The sequence below is a fragment of the Solea solea genome, chromosome 1, assembly GCF_958295425.1.
Source record: "Solea solea chromosome 1, fSolSol10.1, whole genome shotgun sequence".
Taxonomy (NCBI): Eukaryota; Metazoa; Chordata; class Actinopteri; order Pleuronectiformes; family Soleidae; genus Solea; species Solea solea.
Window position 1 is genome coordinate 14,507,456 of NC_081134.1, and position 22,489 is coordinate 14,529,944.

The 22,489-nt window shown below is 39.6% G+C and overlaps 2 protein-coding genes across 2 annotated transcripts; one reads left to right on the top strand and one right to left on the bottom strand.

Moving 5' to 3' along the window:
- The first annotated feature begins 427 nt into the window (after nucleotides 1–427).
- LOC131456299 (ankyrin repeat domain-containing protein 13C-like) lies at nucleotides 428–11,252 on the top strand. Its single transcript, XM_058624536.1, has 13 exons — nucleotides 428–1,199; nucleotides 2,033–2,074; nucleotides 2,692–2,796; nucleotides 5,469–5,554; nucleotides 5,771–5,816; nucleotides 5,950–6,016; nucleotides 6,202–6,346; nucleotides 6,431–6,562; nucleotides 7,795–7,956; nucleotides 8,036–8,115; nucleotides 8,281–8,379; nucleotides 9,569–9,669; nucleotides 9,798–11,252. The coding sequence occupies exons 1-13, from the start codon at nucleotides 824–826 to the stop codon at nucleotides 9,926–9,928; spliced, it is 1,572 nt and encodes a 523-aa protein (XP_058480519.1). The 5' UTR covers nucleotides 428–823; the 3' UTR covers nucleotides 9,929–11,252.
- A 2,900-nt stretch (nucleotides 11,253–14,152) lies between these two features.
- On the bottom strand, nucleotides 14,153–21,343 carry LOC131462719 (serine/arginine-rich splicing factor 11-like). The gene is made up of 12 exons (XM_058634188.1): nucleotides 21,043–21,343; nucleotides 20,448–20,581; nucleotides 17,872–17,987; nucleotides 16,933–17,010; nucleotides 16,797–16,834; nucleotides 16,580–16,713; nucleotides 16,414–16,492; nucleotides 16,208–16,321; nucleotides 16,039–16,128; nucleotides 15,863–15,946; nucleotides 15,292–15,481; nucleotides 14,153–15,198 (listed from the first exon to the last, which is right to left on the bottom strand). Exons 1-12 carry the CDS (start codon nucleotides 21,162–21,164, stop codon nucleotides 15,010–15,012), a joined length of 1,368 nt encoding a protein of 455 aa, XP_058490171.1. The 5' UTR covers nucleotides 21,165–21,343; the 3' UTR covers nucleotides 14,153–15,009.
- Between the last annotated feature and the right edge of the window lie 1,146 nt (nucleotides 21,344–22,489).

Here is a 22,489-nt window from a genome sequence, read left to right on the forward strand (position 1 = left end):
TATGACATCCATTTACTGTTCAGGGCTTATGAGTGTACAGATGAGCCACAATATTAGAAGTGGTTGTGAATTAACATGAGGTGCGTCTAAACCAAGGTAGGTAATAACCACAGTATATATATAAACCCAATAAACGGTTTAGGGTACACAGGCTATGTGTGAGACGAATCATCTCAGCTAGAGCCGTGAATTGAAATATTTTTTGCCAGTGCGCTTATTATGTTTCAGGATCCTTGATTTTCTTGTCATTATTTTACTCTCGGACAAAAAAAAACACGGTAACACGTAAAAAAAGAGGAAATTCCGCGGGAATATTGCAGACCTGGCAACCCTGGATGCTATCCACTGCACGAACGAACTTGCGTTCAAACGAGAGGGAGACGCAAGATAGTCTCGCGAGAGTATGTAGCTAGCACATAAGTTAGCTCCGCAGGTTCATTGTACAGTGTGATCTTTGCCACAAAGCCGATTGAATCTATCGAAATTTTAAAACGCGTTACAGAAATGGTAAAGACAACGATGTAGTCGTTTCACGTGTGTTATTATTTAAAGCATGTGTTAATTTAGCGCGTGTCTTTTGATATGATAAGAATTATTCTCTGTTTCCATCGCCGCGCCCATCGTATACATTTTTATTGCGGGCTAGCTGGGAGCTAATGTTGACTGGAGCCGTGCAGCAGGTGTAACGTTATTTGAACACCGCAGAATAACGAGCGAAAATCGTCACGGCGCCTGATAATATCAATCATATTTTCTTGTATTGCTTATGCCGTGTTGCTCGTAGCCTGTCTACAAACTGGTAACGTACACGACCATCGCTATCATGACAGGTGAGAAGATACGCACCATGCGAAAGGACCACAACAAACCGAACAAAAATGAAGAAGTAAGGGACGCACACGACGATACCTCAAACGAGTCCATCCCTAACGGTACAAGTAACCATTTCACATCCAACAAGGCTTTTCAAAAGTCAATCAAATCCTCCGCGCTGCAGCAGCAACAGCAGCTCAATGCAAAGAACATCAATGGGAATCCGCCATCAGTTGGTACCGTTGTCAATGACAACAACAAGAATCCTATCATTTTGTCAAGTGAGGAATTGGACTTCCCCGTTCATGAATGTGTGTTCAAGGGAGACGTGCGTCGCCTCTCCTCTCTCATCAGGACCCACAGCATCTCCCAGAAAGATGTACACGGTGAGCTCCTGTTATTTTCCCGTTGCATATTAATGTGTGGTATATAATACATTTGTTACCAGAGTTGTTAATGTTTATATACTTATCTGAACTTAATAATATTCATTGTTTTATGTTGCACTGTAACATTTTATTCCTCACTTTGCATACACTCACTGGCCACGTTTGTAGGTACACAGGATACCCATTAAAGTAGTAGGAGTGACACCTATTATGATCTTCGGCTGCTGGCCCATCTGCCTCAATGTTTGATCTTTTCTTCTGCATACCTTGGTATAATGAGTGGTTATTTGTTTGGCGGCTGCTTTTCTATAATTGAGGACCAAGTTGGTCATTGTCCTCTGGCACCAACAAGACATTTCACCCAGAGAACTGCTGCGCACTGGACCATTCTCTATTAACCATAGAGACAATGGTGCATGAAAATCTCAGTAGATCCGTTTCTGGCCCCAACAACCATGCTGCATTCAAAGTCACTACAATTCTCCACCCTGCTAATGCTCAGTTACTTTGAAAGTAAACAGGTTGTCTTGTTTACATGCCTAAATGCGTTGATTTGCTGCCATCAGATTGGATATTAACAAGCAGTTGATAAGACATTCCTAAGTGGCTGGCGAGTGAAGCTGTGGAGTGTGTGCTTTGTATTTCATACTATTCCTATTCTTTTTATAGCTGTGGTGTATGTTTTTGTATTTTATGCTTGTCTTTTAGTATTATTATTATTATTTTTTTTACTCTTTAGTATGTGGCTGGCTGCTGTAACACATGTATCCATCTGTTTTTCCACACCATCTATCGCCCCACTTATTGTTTTGATGTGGTTCTCTTCTCAGGGAATACACCTCTTCACCTGGCTCTGATGCTGGGCCACAAAGGTAAATCTGAACTTTAGTGTGATTGAATAAATGTATTGAACTTGTTTTTTTTTTTTTTGTTTTTCTTAAAAGCCAAGTTGTTTAACCAAAGCAAATAAAAACCTTGTCAGAAGATCATCTATTAGGGTTAGTTTGAGCCGTGCTTTTTTTTTTTTCTTGAGTTTTTTAACATCTACAAGAAAGGGCTTTTCTTTTAGCACAGTCATTTCCGCTATTTTTGAATTGGTGTCCAGGCTGTCCACACTCCTGCAGCACTCAGCATGTCTTTTCTGACCTCTGCACTAAGATAACAGAGAATTGGTATAATAAATGTGAGGGAAAATGCACAAAAATGTCATGCAGTGTCACCAATATATGAGCAAAGAACCTTTTGTGGAGTTTGCATTCATCTTATTGGATTCACACTGTTAATTTGGCAAGATTGCAATTGTTTAGATCAGAGGGGAAATAACAAACTAATGCCTCCTAAATAATTAAGCCCTTATGTATTAGTATATTAGTATGCCTTAATAAGTCGGGAAAATACATACATTCTTGGCTTGTCATTATGAAATTATAATAATAACATGGTCAGTGTGCGTTAACTATTATCTGCATGATTTGTCCTTTTCTTTCAGAATGCGCCCTCCTCCTGCTGGCCCATAATGCACCTGTAAAGATAAAGAATGCACAGGGATGGAGTCCTTTAGCAGAAGCCATCAGCTATGGTGACAGACAAATGAGTAAGTTAGCATTGCTCTGATTCTGTATCCTTATAATATTTTTTTCTATTATGCTTACTAATGTGTTTTTAATGAAGAATTAAATGTTTATGGTTTGCAAAACAGCAACAGTTCTATTCACTGTTGGGAGTGGTAGTCAGTATATATAAAGACGCAACTGCTGTCTGGTCAGTCCTGCTAAAAAGCTAAAGGCTGGGATTTTCTCTGAGCTGTCGTCATCCAGATGGCTGGAGCGCTGCCTGAATAATGGCTTAGTGTTAACTTACAGACCGGTCAACGTGCTGCTTTTAAATCTCACGTCCACTGAGTCAGATGACATAAAAAGCACCAGCTAATACCTCTGAGATTAATTCACTTTTTCTGCCCTTTTTGATGTGTTGTATAATTCACTGAAAGGTCGAGGGTTTAAGAATCAGTGACATCTAATAGTCAAGCTTGGGATTGCACCAAACGTAGGACTTCACCGCTCAACCCCTTTCTCTTTCCCTAGAGCATCAGGGAACTAAGGTGGCCTTCACATATTAGTAAGGATGTTGGTCATCTTTGCGCATAGTAAGCTTCTGTTTCTGTGGCCAAAAAATTCAAATGGGATGAAAGTGATAATTACCGGGATCATTTTTTAGGTGGTTGAAGAATAAGTTTTGCTCTTGAGTGAATGGTGAAGATTTTCAATTTCTTAATAGATAGAAAACAACAAACACTTGCTAAACACAGAAAGCATTTGCAACATTCATACCAATTTTGTGTTGTTTCTCATGTTTGCATAGTGCATAAACCTTGCATCAGTATGCAATATACACGTTGAACTTGTTATGATCATATTTGAAGAAAATATACCATAAAAACCTAAAGTACACATCCAATGGTTTTCATTATAAAATGTTTATACACTCATACTTGTGGTTAGAATATTAAATTATTGCCAAGATACCCTTCTAAATGTTACATTCTAGATATTTGAGCTAAAACAAAAAGATGTAGAACAGGCTAAATGACAAATAAAGAGACTGAATATTTGATAATTCATCTCCGTTTCTCTTGTGACTATTGTTGGATCACTGGTTTCAGCCGTTGCTTTGTGGCTGCATCGATAACGTCCAGTAAATCATCTGCATCCTCCTCCTATATTTCCTCTCATGGAAGTTGTGAGGCCTAGCGGTTTGAGAAATGACCCCCAACCCTTGTTAGTATGCATCTCGACTCTCCGTGCCTGGTGTGGCACTGCCGGCTTGGGACTGAGACCATGAGTTTCACTTTGAGAAGGTCACATCGCTCACAAGGGTGAAGGGGAGGCAGTGAAGCAGAGAGAGGGGGCTGGGTACATTCACACGCACACACACACACCATCAGCAAGGACATGCAAAGACAGTGAAACTCCAGTGACAGCGGGGTATTTAGGTTTAGACTTTTGGATAAATAAGATGCGGCAAACGGCTGGTGATCACTCGGTGAGGAAAATAATGTGAGCTTAGTATCAAATACTTGGATTCCAGCCTTTCCACGAAACACTGCAGTCCTGTCATCATTCATCACCTTTCGCTTTTACACGTGTGCACTATGCGTCAGCAGCTCCTTGCACTCGTTGTCTGTCTGTGTGTGTGTGTGTGTGTGTGTGTGCAGTGACGGGCTGTTTGAGTGCAGTGAGGGCCTTGTCAGCACTTCTTTCCTCAGTCCAGTATTTCCCCCTGCTCAAGATAACTAGGATAATGTGCCAGATGTTTTGATTCGTTTGGTAGCGTTAAGTGTTTGCTGGTCAGTTTGAGACAGAGAGCTGAGATTCTCTAGAGCCAATCACTGATAATACCTCGCGTATCTCTCTATCAGTGAATATCTTGAGTACTTGATTGTGGATTAAGGAGCAACAGTGTCCTGGACTGATTTATGAATAAATAAACTGTATAAGTGAAAAAAAAAAAGTCAAAGTAGTTCTTCTATCTGAGAAACAGAGTGACTTATGTGTTTATTTTTAACAAAGCCATCACAATGTTTTACTGTACAAACATCACAATGCCAATTTAGTACATTAGCCAACCCTGCTGTCCACCATTATGGGTTCTTATAATATTCTGCCTTTTTACTTATTTGTCCCTAAGTATAAACATTGTCTTAAAACTTATGGCAAGCTAAAATGAGATATTATAAACTGTGTAGATGTATCAGTTATGTGCAAGTTTTATTATACGCTTTAACAAACGATGTCAAGACGCTGAGCAGCGGTCTCGTGAGTTTTTGATTTGCAGCATGTCTTATCACCTCTACAAGGTTACAGAAAGGGAGGATATACTGTATACTGTAAGTCAGCCGCTCCACAGACAAAGCAAGCTCTCGCTTTCTTCTCACAGGGGAGCTGTAGGAGATACTCGAAACATGAACCGCATGCTGTCTGCATTTGGTAAATTAGTATCGTAACAGATTAATAATTTAAGCCAGGCTGATAAATAATAATAATAATCCTTTCGAACACTTTTCTAAACCACTTTACAAAGTGCTTCACATAAAGACTATACCATTTCATTTAAACAATTTGGATATAATAGCACAGAACAACAACAACAACAACAACCACCAGTCAATGAAAGTCATTGTAGAATAATAAGGGAAAAAACTTGCAGCAAGTGTACTCTGCACCATCCAAGTCTATAGCTGACATATCTGTTCTCTTCTTTCCTCAGTCACAGCTATACTACGGAAGTTAAAGCAGCAATCCAGGGAGAGTGTGGAGGATAAGCGGCCAAAATTACTGAAAGCTCTCAGGGAGGTGAGGATCACAGCTGGCTTCTCGTTCACAGATGTTGCCGCCACAATAAAATGCCTGTGTGCAACTGCTGTTGTTCCACACCATTATATTGTATTTAAAAAAAAAAAAAGTCTCTGCGGGCTTTGATTTTGCGCTCAATGATTTCCCACTGTAACATGCTTTTTAAAAAATTAGAATCTCTCAGTTGAATTCATTTCATTTTGAACTTTCCTGTAGCTTGGTGACTTTTATTTGGAGCTACATTGGGATTTTCAAAGCTGGGGTGAGTTTGAATTTTTCACACAAACAATCAAGTTGTTGTCTTGAAGTATGTGTCATGTGTTGACTGTGTTTTTGTCTGCTGTCAGTGGAGAAAACCGAAGTCATTAACACTAATTCACTCATTTGTGTTTTAGTGCCTTTGTTGTCCCGGATGCTGCCATCAGATGCTTGTAAAATCTACAAGCAGGGCATCAATATTAGGTAAGACTTCAAGTGCAAAGTAGTAAGTTTGTTGCTATTGAGAAAATCCTAATTCACTCTGTGTGTGTGACGCAGCTACTGGTCGCCATGGTAGACATCCAGGTCGCAGGCTCCTTTTAGGTCTAAAAAGTGGGACATGACAATTTTTTCACACGCCCCCTCTCATCTCTCTCCTCCTAATTTAGACTCGACACCACTCTCATAGACTTCACCGACATGAAATGTCAGCGCGGTGATCTTAGTTTCATTTTCAAAGGCGACGCTGCACCCTCCCAGTCCTTTGTGGTGCTGGACAATGAGGCCAAAGTGTACCAAAGAATACACCACGAGGTGAGCGTTTCACACGGTGTCGTCAGCCGTTTAGTATGAATAGCGAGAAGTAACGTTCTGTGTTTTGTTTTGTTTTCCTCCAAGGAGTCAGAGATGGAGACAGAAGAGGAGGTGGATATTCTGATGAGTAGTGACGTCTACTCTGCGACTCTGTCCACCAAGTCCATCAGTTTCTCCCGCAGTCAGATTGGCTGGCTCTTTAGAGAGGATAAAACAGTAAGGCTTATGAGAACTGTGGTTTAACTATGGAGTAATTCATGTTTTTGTTTTTTTTTCCAGAAAAAAAAGATCCATGAAATGACTGACTATGTGTGAAACAGTGTAAAACAAACAAAAGTCCGGAGTTGTTAATAAAGCAAGCAAAATCATAGGGAAACCACAGATGCAGCTAATGGCCCTGGCTCGCCACGGCACGGTTAAGGTTGCATTTCCGCGGATCACTGTACGGCTGCATAAATCTGCGCTGACTTTGTTTTACACATGTCACACACGCACACACAAACAAGTGACGAGTCTAAAGCTAGTTGTTTTCAGTGGAACTAAACCACTAGAATCAGTTAAGTAAGGGTTTGTCACTAAATACACCAGACACCTATGTTAAATATTGAGATTTTAGACATTTCCCCAGTAATTGTTGAAGATTAACCCAAGTTTTTAGGATTATTCAGTATTTTTAACTGATCTACAATTCGGCTTGATATTTGTTTCGGACGTCTCTTCCTGTGATCGCACTGTGACCAATTAGAGGCCGGCAGTCTGGTGACTTCACGCTTAGTATCTACTCTGCCTCGCCAGAGCAGGTACTAAAAAAAATGACATAGTACCAGATACTATGCTAGTAGGAATGCAACTTAACCGTGCCGTGCCGAGGCAAGTAGACCCGGTGGACACGGCATAAGTGACAGGTATATGCTAATATCAAAAAGAAATCTGTTTTATCCATTGTACTCCATTGTATAATCGTACAAGCCTGTAGTGCCGTTCATGCTCAGATGAGGGTCCAACATCAGATAACCTACTTCATGTCATATTCCATTCCAGTAGCAGCAATGTCACAAAAGGAAATCAATGACTTGTTTCCATAGTTACTGTCACCTTTTCCCCTTTGGACCAAAATGACAGCACGCCACTATCTGGACTGGGAAGTGTTGTGCTAAAGGGAGCACGCACAGTCGCTGTGTATGGTCAGTAAAGTCTGTACAGAATCAAACTACAGGCGTGGACCCTGGATAGACAAGTCGACCCAAGTCCAATACGGAATAACAAAATTTACACCACGAGGACCCTTGTCGACCTCTGTGCACACACAGAGCCAAAAAGTATCTGTGTGCGCCTTTGTCATTCCATTAAAAGTACAAATTGAATTTGTTTAATAAAATTAAATGTGGCGCTTAAGATTAAAAGTTTAACTTAGCCTGAATACCTAAGACTATTCGCTTTCTGTGCAGGAGAGAGTTGGAAACTTCCTGGCAGACTTTTACGCAGTGAACGGTCTCGTGCTGGAGTCGAGAAAACGACGCGAGCACCTCAGTGAGGAGGACATCCTGAGGAACAAGGCCATCATGGAGAGCTTAAGTAAAGGGGGCAGCATCAGTGAACAGAACTTTGAGGTGAGGAAGAGTTGATTTGACTAATAATGTTAAATGTTAAAAAAGGTGCTGTGTTGGCTAATATGTTCCCACTCTGCAGCCTGTGAGGAGGCAGTCGCTCACAGCTCCAGCCCCCAACACCATTTCTTGGGAAGAATACATCACTGCAGAGCACGGAAAGTAAGCATCTGGTCTTTTCTCCTCGTTTAATTGGTCCTTACCCCGATTAAGAATTTATCAAGGGCAGCTATAAGAAGGATTCTGTAAATGTTGAATGTGAACCACCATGGATTATTAAAAAGCAAAGTCTTCTGTGTGTTTATCTTTGTCTCTTCCCACCTCCAGGCCACCTCATCTTGGAAGAGAGCTCATGTGCAAGGAAAGCAAGAAGAACTTCAAAGCTACTGTGGCCATGAGCCAGGATTTCCCTCTAGGCATCGAGTCGTAAGTACATCCTTCCTCCTCAGATCTATGTACAAGGCTTTCTGCTCGGATTGATCCCAGGTGAGTACACTCAGATACACTTGGGATCTGCAGAAGGTGGCGAGGAGATGGAATAATTCAGATCGGATAATTGGGCCAGGTGAACATGGGGCTTTCACTGAGTGAGTGGAGGAACCCCCCCTGGTGAGATGTAAACAAAATCTATTGTATTCTATATATGTGTTTTTACTTTATTATTTAATCCAACAAAGCCTTGACATTAGCTGTGTTTGTTTTGCTGAACCTGCACTTGGTGGCTTGGATAGTGCCTCATTGTTTTTGATCAGATGAGTACATGGAGATGTTAGTATCGGACATAATTATGCCAGGTTTTTAAGGCTGATTCACAGGATTCTTGCGTACAAAACACAGAGAGTGACTTTCAATGTATGGTCATGTAAAATTATGAAAGAAAGATGTTCATGAAGAGTGACCAAAATGTGAGAAAAAGGAGCCTTTTTCTTTTAAAGGATTAAATCATGTGATACTGAGTAGAAGAGGAGGGTAGGATTCAAACAGGATGTGGTTCATAATGGGTTACAGGCAGCGCTGTAAAATGTTACTGGGACATAATGTAGTACATTGCTTTATCTCCTCTACTGAATGAACCTTAATGGAGCCAGCACTAAAACCTCATCCTTTATAATCACTAATGGTTTTTTAATGTGATTTCCCCCCCACACCCCATTTGTATTGCATGCTTTGTAATGTTAAAATATCTCCCATTTAATGTTGTTTGAATGTTAAATTTACCACCGTGCTCTCCAGAACCAGAGGAGAAGTTATTTCGTATTGCACTGCATTATCTTCTATATGAAATAATTAATGAAACTAGTATTTATGTAAGTTATTTATGAGGGGGTTTTGTCTGTGAGAATGCTGACTCGATTTCAAATATTACTCTTAATGTAGCAGTGCAGTTTTTAACAATCCTTGTAAAAGGGACATTTTAAATTAAATTGAATGGAAATTAGAGCTGCAAAAAATCTAATTATGGAACCAATAAAAAAGAGTAACAATTTTTAGTTTCCACATTCTTCTCTCTATTCACTCGGGGCCTCGATTGTGCTTTGTTTTTGTTGAGATTTCAGTAAAGAAAAGATATTTGGAAGGAAACTGCACACTGACCCACTTTCTCTGCCCCCTGCAGGTTACTGAACGTGTTGGAGGTCATTGCTCCATTCAAACACTTCAACAAGCTCCGAGAGTTTGTTCAGATGAAACTCCCGCCTGGGTTTCCAGTCAAACTGGGTGAGTGTGCGTGCATGCGTGTGTGTGTGTGTGTGCGTGCGTGTGTGTGTGTGCGTGCATGTGGCTGAAGCTTCCACAGAACGATGACAAAAAATCCCAAACATTTGTTTTTCCTTCCTCTCTTGCAGACATCCCAGTCTTCCCCACCATCACAGCCACCGTCACCTTTCAGGAATTTCGCTACGACAAATTCGACGAGTCTATTTTCTCCATCCCCGCTCAGTACAAAGAAGATCCCAGCCGCTTCCCCGACCTCTGACCTGTTAATGCAAACGGGAAAGTGTAAACCAGCGAGTGTAAATATCGGGAGAGTTGTGACAACAGCGATGAGGGATCTTTTATCATTGAGCTGGTCTTATTGATCCAGTTGTTATTATCGTTATTTGCTACTATTTTACATTTTAGCAGACGGATCCAAAGCAAGTCAATGCAAGCAGATGTTGCAGAGTGCCATCTCACATGTAATAATATGCGTGTCAGCAATGGTTTGGGTTTATTTTTTTGCTTTCATTGTGCTCGCTGTTCATCTACCGAGCAGTTCCATCTCCTGCTGCTGCCGCCGCCGCTGCTGCTGTCGTCCCCTGTGAAAGCTGTCGCAGAGTTCCGTCCGGACCCTGCGTCAGCTTTTATTTATCACACGTGATATCCATGGACCGATGACTGAATCCTCATTTTTGACACTGCACTGACGCTCACCTGTAAATAAAAACTCATCTCAAAGTCAGAAAAGAAAACTAAAAAGTAGAGCGACATCCTCAAACTGAGCTAAATATTCATTTATATATATATATTATGAACTATACATATAAATATATAGATAGATAGAAACTCAAAAAAGGAGTAACACTGTGTAGCAATACATTTCCAATACTTACGAATGTTTTTAACCAGCTGGGAGAAGGTTTAGCTTAAAAAAAGAAGAAGAAAACACATTCTCAACAGTTCAGTATTGAAGCCTTTTTCCCTGTGCAGGACGCAGTCTCCTGCGTTTTCAGGTTAGCTCACGTTACCTCTTGGCTGTCTCCATGTTTGTCGTGATAGTATGAACTCTGTGCTCAGTGTGGATGAGTAACTGTGTACTGTATTAAGGGTTGTCGTGTGTGCGTTTGTGTGCGGGAGAACCCAGATGGGAATATCAGGTAAACTGTTCTTTGTTTAATACTGCACTGATATTACGTATATTTAAGGCATGCTATGGCTGTGTTGGCCCACTGGATCACATGCATCTTTGAAGGTATATTCTCATGTTTGTTATATGATCTGCAGACTTCTCGGCATTTAGATAAAAGTGAAAACTGTAACACTAACACGTTGAACACACCTTATATTGCATATAAAATCTCTCCTTGATAATGGTCTGCCTATAAATTTCCCTCGTTTTTTTGTTGTTTTGTTTGTTTGTTTAATTCAAGGAGAGTAAACTAAGCTGTGAAGTTGATCATTGCTGGATATTTCCAAAACAATGCCCACATGGAAGTTTAATCTCATCCACTAAAGTTTTCTCTGGCTTCAGCTATTATGTACTGCAACCACACCCACTCCACATCCCTTTAAATAAAGCACCAGCATCATGTTCCAACTGATTTTGTGCAAGTATAATTGAAGGCACTTTTTAAACGGGTTGTTTTTCAGCTGTCGGATAAGTTCTCCATGTTCTACATCTACGTTAAGTGTTGTTTTTAAATCCAGTTGTCACAGACACACCTCTTTATATGATCTAAAAACAAGTTTGATGGCACACACACAACTGCAGTCACTTTGTTTTCACTGCACAATACATTTTTGAGGACACACGGTGGAGTAGTGGCTAGCACTGTTGCCTTACAGCAAAAAAGACCCAGGTTGTCAAACCAAGGCTGTGTGGGTTTTCTCCAGATTTCTTCCCACAGTCCAAAACATGCAGAGGTTAATTAGAAACTCACTATAGGTTTTATGATTGTTCATGTTGGCCCTGTGATGGGACTGGTGACCTTTCACCCCATGTCAGCTTGGATTGGCTTCAGATCCCACACGACTCTCATATGGAGCACTAGACGATGAATTAATCCATGTTTGAAATATGAAACTGCAAAGTGCTTAAAGTGTACACACACACACACACACACCACCTGTATCCCGTATTCACACGTTTAATCAAATCCGCACAAAGAGGTTTAATGGTTGTTTCTTTGGGTGATTTTCATGAAATTTCATGAAAAATCTGTTAGGTGTTTGTCATTTGAAAAAATAGATATGCAGCTTTGGAAATAGGTTAATAAACCTTAGTGCGGAAACATATTACATTTCCATGGCTCTGAAAACAACACTGACAAGTTTCAATCCTTGTGTACAGATTTTTAAAGCCTGAAGATTTCCCCTTTCCTTTCCTAATTTGAAAGCTTTGTTTGCCTATAGCCACTAGCTGACCCTTGTCTTCATTTAATCTTCATTTAATCTTCATATAGATGGTTATTCTGGAAATAGCTTCAAGGAGAAAATGTTGTTTGTTTTCAGGAGATTCCAGACATCAAATAACATTATGACTGAAACTATAAGGTAAGGTACGTTAAAACAGCAGATTCAAAAAGTCTTGCACCCAGTCGCCCCATATGCACACAGTTTTACATAAAATAACATTTCAAGCTTCAAGTCTCCTGCAGGATCAAGCACCTTGTGACACTGACTCTCATTTATAACGTAGGCCACTCCCACTTGACACATGTGCTGGCAATCACAATAATTAGCCTGCACCTGTTGGGAGTGAGCAATCAGTCAAGGAGAATTTGACACTAAAAACACAAACCAATACAAAAAAATGAAAGGTTTCTAATATATGCACAGACAAGGTTTTAACATCAGTATATAATATGGCATAAAAGACATTTAACTGTACATCAAAGATGTCCATTATAAGAGACACTTTAGGTCATAGTCAATGTTCAGTCCATGTGGTGACAAGTGTTTTAAAATAGTCAATCCAAAAGTGTTCACACCTTTAAAACCTCCAAGGATATTTTTCCAGTATCAATATACCTGAGAGAGGAAATCAGATGGTTCAATTCAAAACAAATGTCCTTTATTTAAAGAACTGCCTATTGGCATATTGGTTGAGCTGGTTTTAAAACTACTGGATGTTTCAGCGTGTCTTCTATAACATGGTTGTACCTATGGGTAGTTGGTGCAGAGCAGATTAAAGGGACAATAACAAAACATTGGCATGTACTATAATCTGACCGTCAACACATGGATGTATTTAACCTGATGGTTTTCAAAAGATGCAACACATTTGATTTTTACAAAGACACTTGTTCCTGATTGAAACTGCCACTGTGGTTGTTGAAGCCAATGTAATTATACTATAATTATACTGAATCATTGTAACAGTTTCAAATATCATCATACATGCAAATCAATTCCTATAAAAAATAAAAAATCTCATGTCTAGTCAAAAACAAGTGGAGATTAGGTCTTTTTCTGGTCTTGCTGTGTGAGCAAGTGTGTGAGGCCATGTCCCGTTCTTAGTCCTGTGTTTCTTACGTCTTTGGCACCTCAAAAGCTACATTCGTGTGCATAAGTTTTTCACTATGAGTGACAGTTGTTTCAGTAGAGCATTAAAGACGTGAATTGCAGAGGTATGATTTGGTGCAGAAACATGAATGAACTATTCAGTAGCAGCACACGTTGTTGAATTTAACCTGATTCTGAAGGTTTTATCATCGCTGTACAGTAAAAATGTCTTTATGTCATGTATACTGATGTACATCTATTACAAATCTTTATTTTAAAATCTATTGGTGTCATCCGTTTCTGTTCAATTCTCCTTGACTGACCGCTGACTCACTCACAACAGGTGCAGGTTAATTGTGGTGATTGCCAGCACACCTGTCGTGGGAGTGACCTACGTTGTAAATGAGAGTCAGCGACACAATGTTTCTGGTCTTGCTGTGTGAGCAAGTGTGTGTGAGGCCATTTCCTGTTCTTAGTCCTGTGTTTTTTACATCTTTGGCACCTCAAAAGCCACATTAGTGTGCATACGTTTTTCACTGTGAGTGACAGTGGTTTCAGTTTTATTTGATATATTGATATTATGATATTAGTGACTCACATAGGCTGCTACTTTTATCCACTCCCGTTTTCAAAAAAACCTGGTAAGGTTTCACCAAAAGAATGATACAGGCTATATTTTCCATCATTTGAACAATCAAATGGGTCTCTTGTATGGCAGCCATTTTGACGGGTCACAGTAGGAACATCACAGGTGTAAATAATCAAGATAACGACAGCTGAGTTCCATTTAACTCAGTTTCTGGATGCATCTTCTGATGAATAGAACAGAGCAATAGCGAATTTGCTCAATAACACCAGTGCTTTTCCAGCTAAAACATGTCAAAATGGCTGCTGTGCAAAAGAGCCCATTAAAATCTCTAGTTTTACACCGGGTCACCATAAACCAGACAGCTCTCTGAGTAGATTTTCATTGGAAAAAGTGACACTAAAGTCTTGGTTCTTCAAATAGGCTTTATTATAAAAAAAAAAAAAGAAATCCCTGATAAAACATCAGCACTTTTAAAGAACAAGAAACAAATGTACTAACTGTTTCCAAATAAAAAATGATGGGGAAAGAAGCCTGGGCATCACACCACAAAAATGAAAGGATACAATAATATATGAAGAGAGGAAATCACAAACCGAGGAAAGCGAAGCAAGCCTACTTCCAGTTTTACAGTCAACTCAGTAGAAGCAAAACACGCATGAATGCTTTAAAGGTCCAGTGTGTTTAGGAGGGGGGAGAAATTTAATAAACACGCCGTTTTGTTGTATAATAAATTGCTTTAAAACAAAAGCTAATAAAAGGATTGTTTAGCTTTTAATATGTATGTCAGGCAAGAGCCTTTCTTTACTTTACCCACCATCTAACAAAGCCATGTGTCCACTGCTGACCTGATAGGCAAATCAGCTGGAGTGTGTGTGTTTCACGTTCTGAAGCAGAATAGTCCACATACAAAGAAGAATGACATTCTTTCTGGTATGCAAAAGCCACCGTAGTTCAGTTACGTGTGTGTGTGTGTGTGTGTGTGTGTGTGTGTGTGTGTGTGTGTGTGTGTGTGTGTGAAAAGGGAAGAGTGAGTCCTCCATTTGTTACAATTTACAGTATCGCCACCAGATGTCACCAATTCTAACACACTGTTTCTTTAAAGCAATGTGACAAAGCCAGAGAAAGACGCCTACAGTCCAGCAAACATTCTTCACATTTTAAATTTACCCCAGTAAGAAAAACAGGTTTGGTTGGGTTTTTTTTTGTAATGCATTCGCAGCCAAAGTGGAGGGTTAACGCGCGGGGGAGAAAACAGGACAGACGTCTTAGTCGCTGACGTCCATGTCCTCTTCGCGATGATCGTCGGCGCCGTTAACTTTGGTCTGCTTAGCGCGACGTGCTGTGCTGTCGTCGCGCGAGTGAGGAGACAAAGCAGAGTCGTCCGAGTCCTTCCTGTCCTCACGCTCCTTCCCGCTGTCATAACCTTGTTCTTCTTCGTCATAGTTTCTGGTGATCTGTAGAAAAGTAAGTCACATTTTAAAATGGGGAGGGGGGGGGATTACATCTCTGGCATGATGTAGACTGTCTCAAATAAAACTTTAGCCAACCTTAACATCTCCTTTATCACCATCTGACTTCCTGTCCCACTCTTTCTCTTTCTCCTTCTCTTTCTCTTTGTCTTTGTCTTTACTTTTCTTTTTCTTGCTAGTGGAGCGTTCATGTTCTTCCCGGCCGCGCTCTTTATCACTCCTGCGGTCCCTGTCCCGCTCCTTGTCCCTTTTCTTCTCCTTCTTGTGTCTGTAGAGGAGACAAAAAGTGTGAGGTGACAGAAAAAGCCCAGGATGTATCCTGTGAAAAGTGCTCCAAGAGTAAAGACAACCACTTTAATCACATCCTTAAGGGAGTTGGTCATTTTCAACCACTCTACACATGGCATTAAATTTGGTTTACATGTTTTGAGATGGTTTTAGATGTAAGAGAGCCGAGTCCCCGCCACAGATTCATAAATCAAATTTAAATAACACTAATTTGAATATTGGAATATTGCTTATATTTCCTTTCAAATATTCTATGCTATATAAATGCAAACCATTTAAAAATGCTTAACTTGTAACTTCAAAAGCACAACATGGTTTACGGTTAATATCAAACCACAGTGACATCACATGACACACCAACCTTCGAGCAGATGGAGAAACGGAGCTTCTCTTTTTAGGGGACTTCTTGGGCGATCTGCTGTTGCTGCGACTTCTCCTGTGTCTCCTGTGGAACAGAACAAGATGTAACAAAATCGTCTCCTGACCTGGAAACATAGGACTTGGTTTAGCTATTTAACTTCTTTGTGCTGAACTCACCGGCTCACGCTGTGCGACCTCCTGGCTGTGCTGTAGCTCTTGGGTGGCGTTTTGGATCTTCTTCTCCCAGTGTCCTCTCTCTTTCTATCTCTGTAAATAAATAAAGTGTTTTAAATTTTTCTGAAAAGGATGTTCATCTCATAGAGAAGCTCTCACACAGTTACTCCACCTGGATCTGCTTTGTGATCGCCTGCTTCGGTCTCTGGAGTCGGTGTGTTTTTTGCGTGGGCTTTTGGAGCGCTTCCTGCTTCTAGACTTGGATCGCCGCCTGGACCTGCTTCGCCTGCAAACAGACAATGAAACCATTTCACTTTTTTAGTATGCTGGAAGAGCATCCCCGTGACAAGCATTCACAAAGTCAACTGAAGATTTCACCTGTGTCTTGAGCGGGATCTGGACCACCTTCTTCTGGACCTCGAACGGGAACGAGAGTGTTTCTTTTTGCTCTCCTTATCTGCCGGACAGAAAAAAAACAGATAATGTTAATACAAAGTCAAAATCCTGGCAGTTAAGGAAGTTATCTTGACTCTTGTTCACTCACTTCCAGGTTCAATCGCGGCAGAAATGAGTGACTGAGCTTCTCTGACTCTCTTCATGGCCTCTTCAATTTCCTTATTAGAGGAATCAGACTTCAGGCCTGGATTGAAGTTTAAGCTTGCCGCCAGTGGATTCAGCCTAAACGTAGGAACAGTCTTTAACTGACTCATCATTTCTTTTGAGATTTCAAACAACTTGAGCCTTTATTTATACAAACTTACTTTGGATCAGTCATGAACTTTAATAGCTGATCAGCAGCCTGTGATGAGACAGTGTAAAAATTAGGTAAGGCTTCGTATTATCAATTAAACAACAACAAAACGGATTTGCAGAAATACAATAAAACACTAGTCTCACCTGAGGATTCAAGTTGGTTCCATGAAAGCCAAATGCAGCCATTGCATCCAAGTTTGGACCAAATGGGTTCCCTCCCATCTGGAAGGAAAAAAAAGACAGTGTCTGTGTCTGATTTTTATAATTAGATTAAAAATATTGGGTGTTAAAGTGCAGAAATGATCCTGATTAGGTGTGGTTGCAGATCACCTTTCGAATTCAACTTATTACACAAAAGATGACAACAACAAATAACAACGGACACATTTCAAATGTGAAAACTAAATGATCATTAACCTACTGACTCCCTTTCAGTTTTTAAAAACAACAAAATCGACACCACAAAGATATGAACCAAGTTTGTTTTGTCAACTGCTGTTAGCATGCTGTAGACAACTCATATTTTCAAATGTTATGTGGTATGACAAACAGCCAAGCCACTGACTAACAGTTATTAATATTATCAATTCATCATATGATGATTCGCTCTATTCTTTGTCAATAGAATGACTTTTGGCCCAGGTTATGTTAAATTGGTTTAAATGAAACCAGCACTAAGGGTCAGTGAAATGTCAGCAACACACATTTTAGGATTGTTACCCCTTGAAATAAAGCTGCATTTGCTGTGTGACCTCTCAGCACAGGTGAGTATGTTAGAAATGATTACCTCCAAGTTTGATAAATCACGTCATTCGAGCAGATTTTTAGGCCCAAATCTGTAAAACTAACACTTTTTTCACAACAATTTAAGATTAATTTGAAATGTTCTCCCGTTTAATGTACAAACACTCCTATGCCATTAATTTTTCTGTTGATCTACACTAACATAAAAGGTTAGTGGTGAATAATGTAAAAAAAAATAAATTGACTATCTACTATTACATCAACTCATGAATTATTATCTCTTATTATTGCCACTTCATGCAGTGAACTTTCTAATGATCAATGAGTATAAGGTCTTACATGTGCATTTTGGATTGGGTTGGGTGTTGGAAGAAGACCTCCACCAGGCAAAATTCCTGCCACAGCATTTGCTGGCGCCATCAGTGACAAAGCTTTAGCCTCATCTGGAATGGAGCCTACAGAAAAATGAAATCGGCCATTAGGAGAAAACTTCTTCACACATTAAAAACAGACAGACATGTTGGAAAAGTCTTCACACTGCATTTCTTCAAATTAGGCTCAACAAACAGGTTACCTTACAGGTCAGAAGAGTTCCCTTGATTCAACAAAATCATTGCAGTGACTTAACTATTGCTGGAATAAATCACACTACTCCAATGAACACTGCCAAGAGTATATCACCTGCACATGTGTTTTTTAAGTCATGAACCAAACGTTAGCAAGCACAGCTGCTTCTCCAGTTGGGTGTGCCCTCAATTTTCATTTAGACGTTTACTGAAACAAGCGACTCACGTTGGCGGCTTCGCTACTAAAAGCACAGAGAAAAATCGAGATACACACAAACAAAGAGAGATTTAAGGATTTGGCAAGAACACTACACAAGCTGTCAGTGTCTACTTACCGAAACACATTTCAGAGAGTAAAGTGGTAACAAACACTAAATGGCATAAACAGATGTATGGGTAAGTAGTGTGCCATTTGTACATCATTATTCTGATATCCTTACCTGCCATCTCTGCGTCAATTACCCAAACTGGACTGAATTAGACCAGGGCTGGTCTTCCAAATTTGCCTTTTATTTCTTTTTTTTTTTCTGTTTTTAATGCTCTCATATTGCATCCATCCCCAAAACTCACATAAATATGGACGTACAATCATCACAACATATAAACAAAAAAGCACACTGGAGAGAGAAAATTCTGCAGGAGACAAAACTGTTGGGTGGAATTTTCAGCAGGGCCTGGTAAACAGGACTGGCTGAGCCAGGAAAAAGAACTGTAAAACACAACAACAAAAGAAGACCACTGTTAAAATAATTGTCGTACCAACATTGTATGATGTTGGTGGCTATCTTAGACAACTCAGGATAAAAGTGAGTTTAAATGGTTATATCAGACAAGATATTTACCAATGCCACCCCCAAAAGGTCCAGTGTGTAGAATTCAGCAGATACTGAATTCAGTATATAAAATCAACTTTTTATGTAATTATTATCATCTGTAAATTAAAACTGTCCACAGTAGGTCTTCTTTCATGCTATATTTGTTTGCCATGGGTATTTACTTTGCTGCATTATGCAACTTTAACCCTTTGTGCCAATAAATTCTACATACTAGACCTTTAATTCCCATCTTCACTCATATCTTTAACAATATGTGAAACTCTTGCCATTGAACCAAAATAACTATTGTGGTTTCAATTTAACCATTAAAAGGAATAGAGCTAGGTATACTTTCATTGTCGTTAAATCCCAATTGATATCCATGCACCAAACAAATCCAACTTCATCTTAGTCAGTCTGTTAGTTGTACTCTGTCAGTGGCTAAAGCAGCTACAAACTTTGTTGGTGTCACTGATAATCCAAAAAATATAATTTCACATCAAACCTGAAAAATGGTGTATGGAATTTTTTAAATGTGGAGCAAGTATATGTACAATAAGCGCCAGCATTTATTGTGATAAACACACATCGCCCAGTGTAACATAGTGGTTCACTGATGCTCTAAATATGAGACCATTTTGAGACCATGCTTTTTGTCTTATTATAATATATAATGACATCAAGAAAATGAAGGACATATGTTAAGGAACAAAGTTTTAGCCATAAAATTCTTGCAGTTCCATTTGGCTAAGCAGCGTTCAAAAGTGTTGCAGGATAGTGCAGAATTAGCACCCATTCAGACGGAGTCCTTGATTTCTGACCTTTAGGACTGTGTTTAAAAATAAATTGGGGGGGAAAGAGGGAAAGAGAGCAGAGAAAGAATGGAGGAGACAAAAACAAGAGGGGTGGGGCTTGAATGCTTGCTGGCCTTTGCAAATGTCTACAGTCCCCTGTTGGCAGGCAGAGGACCACTTTCATCAATGAGGGGCTGCTTTTGCCTTCTTCGCTACAAAAACCACACACGCGTGCTCACATATACACACACATACACACACACACACTCGCACAAATAACAGAGAGAAGTTTAACAGAGGACAGTCCAATGTGGGGAAAAATAAAATACATATGGTTAAGAGTTTAAAACAGTTTCAAATTTGAACTGTGCAGCCCACAAGTTGAGTTCTTAAATAGCATGTAAAAGTGATTTTGTATACTGCACTTTCTACATGTCGAGCAAGTCAATGTTTTAATGACATATGCACACCTCATCAAGAAACTTGTGGTAGTGATAATACAGCATACCAGAAATCGAAAACTAGCGGTCAGCTTCTTATGAACAATATGAGAGAAAAATAAATTACCAGTATCCTTCATTTTTATCTCATAAAGCTCATATGTACATGCCAAGGTGAGTTGACTTCACAAAGGGGAGAGGTGAAATTGTTTGGACTCTTTGGCATTACCACTTTTCAGGAGTCATGGCATTCAATAGACAAAGACTTCATGTACATAAAAAAGCAATTATGACACAAACCTTCGGCAAACGGGACCACGATCAATGCTCTGTCCACAAACACAGTGTTGGTCAGATGTTGAGAAACTCCAACAGACTCTGGCTCGTGGAACTTAACAAAGCACACCCGGGACGTCACTGGCATCTGGGAATCGCTGTTGAGGAAGAAAACAGTTTTAATGTCATTGTAGTTGATTGCTATAAACGGTGTAATATTATAGTTGACATGGAGAAATAGGTTCCACATTAACTAACATTACCTGGCTACTAAAATGAAAATGAGTAATTAACCAGGTTAAATTACAACAGTATGTAAACATAATTACAGTAAATCAAAAGGGCGGTTGCAATGCATTGAAGGTAATGATGAAGATAGTGAGAACTATCAGTCATTTAATTGTCTTGAATCCCAGCAGTCTCAGTTCAGATACTGAATTATGAAGCGATTTGAATGCAACGCTGTAGCATGAGGTACAGTATGTGTGTGTGTGTACCCTTGTTAGCCACACTAGTTAGCATGGGCCTAGGTGGCCGTACCTCTTGGTAGTTTACACGATTAACAACCCACCCAGCCCGTTATCGATTGACCCAATAAACCAGCAACCAGTAAACTCACTCTGGAGGAAATAACTTCAGCTCTTCGATGGTTCCTAAGAAGCCGAACAGCGTCCTCATCTGCTCCGATGTTGTGCTCGGCGACACGTTCGTCACCTGCACTACCTTCGTAGTGTAACTCATTTTTCTCTACTACCGGCCGTTAAAACACAAACAATAACGCAAACTTAAATTCGAGTTACGCTTATAAAATAGCTATTAACCCGGTTGTTCGTCGGTAATTGGTTTGGCTATGTGTTAAATCTCAACTACAACGACGGACTGTTGCATTTCGCCGCCATGTTGAATGACTCTTGAGCAAAATGCGCATGCGCAGTAGGGATAAAAGCAAAATTCTATTTTCTGGTCTATGTATTTATAAAACATTACAGTTTATTGATGTTCTGGTTTATTTTCGCCTCATGTGACTAATCAGTGCAAAACCAGTTTTGCATACACTGGTGCGGAAGACTAATATTATGAAGGAAGATTTTTTTTATTGCAATGAGCATCCACCAGAGGGCGCCGTACACTTGTTCAATGCATAAACAAAGTTTAGATGTGCTGGACAGTACAACTCCTTCTTTTAAAAAAAATTTTTTTTCATTTATTATTGTTATTATTCTAACATTATATTTTATTACAGTTCAGATTTCAGTCAAAAACGTCCTAATCATATAGTAATATTATGCATAATCTCAAATGGTTTCCAAAACTATTGTACCTAATTTTCTAATGTAAATTATGTAAATTTATTTCATCTACACATAACAAATACATTTGTTGTTTCTTATTTGGTCATTACAAAGCAATGCACAGGTTATCAATACTGTGGAGACCCATTATGTCTAATTGTGTTGTGTTTACGGATTCAATACAAAATACTCTTTATCACATCAAGTCAGTGCAGCTCATGAGCGGTATAATGCTTTACTAACTGTACACTGTTAACTTTGTGACTGTCAATAGTGCAGCTTTCCTTTAAACTTGAAAATGCTCAGAGTAGCGCAGCTATTGTGTGTTTGAAAGCTCTACATGGCGTCGAACAGTTTATGAGTGAATTATAAGTTATTATCAAGTGTATGTAGGTCAATTCAGTTCCACGTCACTTATAATTCAACACCTGTAAAGACTGGAAGTACCACAACTCCTTTGTATTGACTGAAATGTCAATTTTTCTTCTCTGTGTTTTACATTTTTCATTCCTGGCTGGTTTTGTTTACACATGGGAGCCAAATATAGCAAAAATCTCTTTTGCACTAACCAGTTATCAAATAAATGTGGCTAATTAAAGTCGCACCACATGCCAGAGCCCTGCCACTGACCAAACGGCATCTGACGAAACACTTTCTACTAATAGTGTTTTCTCCCAGGAGAAACAATACAGCGTTTGTCTTCAGGCTACATCGAACATAATCCCTACACCTGAGGATTAGCTCTGTAGTTGCACTGAGACAAGAAAGTTCACA